This window comes from Rhamphochromis longiceps, linkage group LG6 (assembly GCF_057381845.1).
Source record: "Rhamphochromis longiceps isolate RC_006_pf linkage group LG6, R_longiceps_female_GT1.1, whole genome shotgun sequence".
Taxonomy (NCBI): Eukaryota; Metazoa; Chordata; class Actinopteri; order Cichliformes; family Cichlidae; genus Rhamphochromis; species Rhamphochromis longiceps.
The window spans coordinates 9,317,114-9,323,485 of record NC_140562.1 but is presented as its reverse complement, the minus strand read 5'-3'; the positions used below and the strand labels follow the sequence as shown (position 1 = coordinate 9,323,485).

Here is a 6,372-nt window from a genome sequence, read left to right as displayed (position 1 = left end):
TAATTTGGAAACTAATCTCAAGGGTTTGACCTTAAAACACAAAACTTTCATGTTACTTTGATCACACACATCAGAGACAATTTCCCTTTTTAAATAAATGCTGAATTAGATAACTATGAACTATTTATGATATTTATGGTCACTGTGATTTTTACTGAGGGTGTTATAACAGCTTTCCCCCGTCACGATATGCAGCCGCCTCTCGCCACTTCTGATGTTTTCAGCCTTCCCTCTCTTTCTCTGCTGAAGCATTAGACCTGCAGTCTACAGCTTGTCTGAGTAATGATTTGCTACTGCTCCTTCAGTCTCCACAGCTGAAATGATTTAACCACCAGAGGGCATAGCAACGCTTCTTTCTCATTTTCACTAAGCAGCAGGTTGGCAGAAATGAACTGATGTCACAGTAACAGTGAGTCAGCATTTGTATTGATCTTTTGTTGCTATGTATGTTATTATGTCGGCTATTTCGTCAACATTAACATTTATTCAGCAGAGGAGTTTCATGGTGCTCCATCTGCGAAGATGATTTCTTTTTTTCTTTTTGTATATAGGAATGAAATCAAATCCGTATTTAACGGTAAACGTTTCTGGTAAGCTTAGCTGATTTCACTTGGAGAGCTCTGCAGCTTCAGATGGCGCTCAGCTCTGTAAGCCTCTTATAGGAGACACGACCACAGCAGATGCAGGGAGAATGCCAATCAGGAGCTCCTGCTGAGCAGAGAAACCCGACGGCTGTGCCACTGCCTGCTCCAAATATCTGACATGGTTAACACAAATCTCCGAAGTACCATTTAGCGTTTTAGATTTGCAGTAGAGAAGCCCAGTCAGAAGAAACAGTGTTCAGGAAAATGGAGCAAACGGGAAGCCTCCAACAAATCTGAACCGCCATAAAACTTCGGATCTTCTTCTGTGCAAAGGCAGAGCCATGCTCCCTCAGGATATTGGGAAGCAGAAGCCTCGCCTTGTGTCGGACCCGGTGTGCGCAGGGGACTGTCCCCCGGTCCCGCCTCTGCACCTGAAGAACCGGGACTTTCCGCTGAGCATGAAGCGCCTTCGTTCCGGCTCCGCGCCCGAGCGCAAGGTGCACTGCGTCCTGGTTGGAGACGGAGGGGTGGGCAAAACCAGCCTCATCGTGAGCTACACCACCAATGGATACCCAACAGAATATGTCCCCACAGCGTTTGACAACTTTACCGGTAAATCTTGATCGTTAGTGTAGCTGATCCAGCGAGACAGACACACACACACACACACACACACACACACACACACACACACACACACACACACACACACACACACACACACACACACACACACTTCTTACATGCCTCAGTTAGTCGTTTATCCACATTTTCAGTCACAAGAAGCGTTTATTGCTGCAAAGCTTACTGAAGCTGTAAAGGATCATAGCTCAAAACATACTGTAAGCTGTCTTTTGATCTTCTTAGCGATGGTTGTGGTTGACGGAAAGCCGGTGAGGCTGCAGCTCTGTGACATGGCTGGACAGGTGAGCATCAGCTTTTCTTTTTAGTTTCTTATTTTAAAAAGCTAGCAATTGATATGATGAATTGGAGAGCTGGAGTTAAAATATTGATGTATGCAGTGTAAATTAAGTTTACTCCTCTCTTCCTTATAATGCGTTGCCATGATAGAAATGGGGGCTGGTTGATGGATCGATTAATGTAAGTCATCAGTGATCGATGAGTAGTTGTCAGTCATTGGATCCAAAATTAGCACCGATTGTTTGTGCTGGCTGCCTCTGCAGAGTACACAAGGATTTAAGTCCAGAGGTAAAAGCAAGTCCTGGACTTAAATCCTTTATCACCCCTTCAGTTTGAGTTGCCCACCAATCCCAAGTATGTCCCTGTAAGCCCCCAGTTTATGTCGCCCCCTGCAGGAATAAGTGAGTTTGTATTTCAGTAGTTTTTTTTTTTTTTTTTTTTTTTTTTTGTGCTCCTTGTGCTCTATCGACTTTTTGAGGATTCTCTTATCTTCACCCTTTCTCTAATAGACTAATCAGTGATAGATTGGACAAAGATTTACACCCAGGTTATTTTGTTCTTTATAAAATAAATAATAGGGTTGGGCTATCCAACTTATAACAAAACCCTTTTCCACGCCTTATCACCGTAAATGATCTACAGATGAATGGCCCCATGAATGTAATCTTGTATGAGGAAGACCAATAGCAGTAACATCACCATAACAGAAGCTGCTGAAAACACTCATTAAAGAATCAAATTGGGAATTAGCCATGCTCGCAGCAGTACTTGTGCTCAGTTCTGATCAGTGTAAGTAAATAAACTATATTATTTATTTCTATATATTATACTTTATCTGTGTTTCTTTTATGAGTGAAAACCAGCAATCACAATATTTCTGTAACAGGGTTAGGGCACTTACAATATTATAAAAGAATAATTATTCCATAAGGAATATCTCCTCAGTGGAGTCAGCAGGCTTGGATCTGAGAGCCACAAATGAGGCGAGACAGATACGCCGCTGATGTTGATTTTTGTGGGAATAACTGACACAAACGCTGAATGAAGCCACCTGTCTGTCTGTAAAACAAATCCGCTTGATTATAATCTGGTTTGTCTTCATATTCATGCAGGGGAAGTTGGAGAGCCTCCGGCCCTTGTGCTACAAAAATGCTGATGTCTTCCTCCTCTGCTACAGCGTCGTCCGTCCCTGCTCTTTCCATAACCTCACTACCAAATGGCTTCCTGAGATCCGTCAGCACTGTCCCAGCATGCCCGTGGTCCTGGTAGGCACCCAGCTGGACCTGAGAGAAGATGTTCAAGTACTGATCCACCTGGCACAGAACCAGCAGCAGCCAGTGTCCACAGAGGAGGGCCAGCGGCTTGCCCAGGAGCTTGGGGCAGTGAGTTTTGCAGAGTGCTCAGCACTGACTCAGAAAAACCTGAAGGACACTTTTGATTCAGCTATCTTAGCTAGCATCCAGTACACAGAGAGCAACAACGTCCAGCAGCAGAAGAGGCTAACGCTCAGGAAGAAGACCCCTGATAAGATCAAGAGCCTTTCAGAGACCTGGTGGAGGAAAATCAACTGCCTGATGGGAGAGCAGAGCTGTGAATTCAAATGAACACAGTTTGATTACAAACCTGAGTGATGTTGTCTTTTACAGAGCTGACCAGGTGACAGATAATGCCAGTAGAGGAGGCATTATCAACACAAAGAGCAACACAAGTTCCTGAAATAATTCAAATAGCAGTTAAAAACTCTCAAACTGACAGGAAAATTCTGCTAGAAAAATGTTAATAGATCCCCAACAATTGAATAAGTGCATGTTAGAGTACATAGAAAATGAGCTGCACAGCCAGTGTAAAGAGTCTTTGTCATTTATGAGGTATCTAGAGTATAAAGACAGATTTTAGTAAACTGCATTATGTAGTAGAAATGTAGTACCTGTAGTCTTGATGCATGTTCAATCATCCAGCTATGGAAAGATGTTTTTGTGCTGCGTTGATTTTTGACAATTTATTGAAGTGCAGCACTGCATTGCAGGAGCACTGCACTGGAATCCTGTTACTAAACCATCAACTACATAATTGCCATCAACAAAAGAAGGTGGTTGCAAGGAGAAATATTCAGCAGATCATTCAGTGTGCAAAAAGTTCCTAAAACACAACTAGGACTCGAAGATATTTAATAAAATAATGAAAGTAATGTTAATATGAAATGCACTTTGTAAACAATGAACAAATGATGCATGTAAGAATCATTTGTACTCTAAATCATTTTTCCTGACTTGTGAACTGAGAAATGAGCAGAATCTGAGGCTACATGTAGATTTGTGATTGTGGGTTCATATTTTAGCCCTGATTTCGTTAGCCTCACTCATCTAAAGGGTAAAAAAAAAGAAGTATTTGGTTTGTTTGTCACTTTTACACCCAAACATTATATACTCTTTGTTAGTTGTAGATTATTTATTGTGTGTTTATATTTATTGATTTGAATGCCATTCCTGATCATGAAATATGCTCAGAAGCCTTGAATAAAAGTTTATTACACCTGTGCAAGATCGTTTCTTTTAACAACAGAACAAAAGAAAGGTCACTTATAAAGGACTAGAAATCGTAGGACAAAACTTGAATGATTTGTTTGTGCACTTTTATCTTTCAACAGAAAGCTCAATATCAAATTAGAGCATTAATTGTTGATTGAATTAAGTGTTGCTGATTGCGTACTTAGCACTTTGGTCCACCTAAGCAACTCTACAAACTCTACAAAACCCGACTTGACAAGGTGAACCTACATGGATAAAAAGTATCTCTATCTTTAGAAGTTGGTTTTGAAAGCAGGCAGTCAGGGAGCAACTCCTAGTAAGCTGGTAAGCCAGCCTGTGGATTCATTGTGAACCTGGTGGAGTCTCCCCCACTGGCAGCCTCCTCTAATAGAAGCTGACAGGACCACCTGGACTGGATTAGACCAGTTTATTTAGCCTGTGTCTCTTCACATGAAGGCGCGCCTCTCTCACACCTCAAGAAGCAGGAAAAGCAGATTGGTACACTTTCATTGGTTTAGCAAAATCTCATGTGCAAACTGTAAGTAAGAAAAACATTTACAGCACTTTACACACACAGACTGCTCAGCACACACACAATATGCATTTTGTATTTTCATTTTCAGGAGTTTTAACCCACTTTTAACAAAACTCTAAAAGTGACAGTCAGTCAAAGTTTACTATTGTAAATGTTAAATATATGCGTGCACACATATGTGTAAATATACAGCTATAGTTCATAAAAATAATTAATCCAGTGATCAGAAATGTGGGAACTACGGGAAAGAAAATGAAAGAAAAAATATACTTTATTAGAAAATTGTAGCATGTAACCAGAAGACTAAAAAGCTCAAATTAATACAATTCTATTAAAAGTTTATTGTCAATGTTTTTAATCATTAGGTAAAATAAAAGTAAATTTTTAGCATATGCTACCTAGATGTTTATTCGACTAGTTTATTGCCTTCTTTTTATTTCATTTACACCACTCGGCAGCATGCTGACCAGAAGTTTAACAGGTAGCCTGACCTGACCTGGCCTAAATTCCCCAGCACAGAGGCACAAACAGCTTGGGAGATTTTACAGGCAGGTGTTGTGATTCGCTCTCTGGAAATCTGGGTGCTAATGCTCATCCCCTGAGGATTTCTCTGAAGAACATATAGTCCTGATTCAGCAGACTGTATGAGACCTACCCATAATCTATTTGAAAATTTACACAACTTCCTGTTTCAGTTAGAAGAAGAAGAAGAAGCCTTTCAGAAATATCAAGTTTAGGTTTAAAAAATAATCCTGATTGAAAACTTTGCTAACTTTTTCAGGCTGTGATATTTATTAGGGGACACACAACGTTGGACAATGTTTGGCACCAGAGCAAACATGTTAATAACAAGATGCTAAAATATGTACGCATGTCATGAACTGGACCCCAAACGCAGACTCACGGAGACAGACTGAACTCAAAAAACACCTTTATTGCTGAACACCAAAAATACAAACTAACTAAGCTGGGAATACACACAAACTAAATGAGCAAGCAGGCAGACAGAGACAGAACGAGACACACATAAGGTGCTGGGGAAACATGGAAAAATGTGATAGAAGAGGCGAACAGGGAATGAAACGCAAAGAGAGGAACATGGCAGCAGAGCAGGGAAGAAGACACAAGGACAGACCCATAAACACTGAACACACCGAGAGGGACACAAAGGACAAAGACACAAGGGGAACCTAATAGACAAGAACTAAATGGGGAGACAATTAAAAATATTGAATAAACTCGTGACTAACAAAATGAATGTAAACTATAATACAAAACAACATCAAAACACAAGAACTCAAAGCACTGGGTCAAATGATCCTGGACATTGACAATGAATGCGTTTTGTTTGAAAAGTCTGAGACTGGAACCAGCACACTTTAGAAATAATGATAAAAGGCAGCCCTGAAGAAGATATGCTTTTCGAAGTCAAGCCCAGTATCTAAAATCACACCCAAGTTTCAGGTGCTCAAGCAGTTTTAGTGTCAGTAGCATTAACAAGAAGTGAATCTGGTGCTTTGAAACCTTGGAATTTGCTGAAATAATCTCTGTTTTGTCTTCCTTTACCTGTAAAACAGAAGATTGTTGTTGCAAATACTTATAAAAATTATGAAAATGCATTTCAAAATCCTTTTATTTTGATTAGACGTTATTCTGACGTCATCTATAGATTATAGAGGATGTCAGGATGGTTGGAGGCCAGCAGATGAAGAGACTCTACTGAACAGGTGTCAGAGTAATTGGATGTTCTTCACTAAAGTTTAGTTGAGTGAGTAAAAGGGGGACGACATCTTGTGCCAAAGGC

At 40.4% G+C, this 6,372-nt stretch overlaps 1 protein-coding gene across 1 annotated transcript; it reads left to right on the top strand.

Moving 5' to 3' along the window:
• The first annotated feature begins 382 nt into the window (after positions 1 to 382).
• Positions 383 to 4,040, top strand: LOC146667485 (rho-related GTP-binding protein RhoU-like). The gene is made up of 3 exons (XM_085409188.1): positions 383 to 1,196; positions 1,452 to 1,510; positions 2,618 to 4,040. Exons 1-3 carry the CDS (start codon positions 926 to 928, stop codon positions 3,107 to 3,109), a joined length of 822 nt encoding a protein of 273 aa, XP_085265314.1. The 5' UTR covers positions 383 to 925; the 3' UTR covers positions 3,110 to 4,040.
• The last annotated feature ends 2,332 nt before the right edge of the window (positions 4,041 to 6,372 follow it).

Coding starts and splice junctions, on each gene's coding strand:
- LOC146667485 (XM_085409188.1), top strand. CDS start 926: ATGCTCCCTCAGGATATTGGGAAGCAGAAGCCTCGCCTTGTGTCGGAC. Junction 1,197..1,451: donor AGCGTTTGACAACTTTACCG/GTAAATCTTGAT, acceptor TGATCTTCTTAG/CGATGGTTGTGGTTGACGGA. Junction 1,511..2,617: donor TCTGTGACATGGCTGGACAG/GTGAGCATCAGC, acceptor ATATTCATGCAG/GGGAAGTTGGAGAGCCTCCG.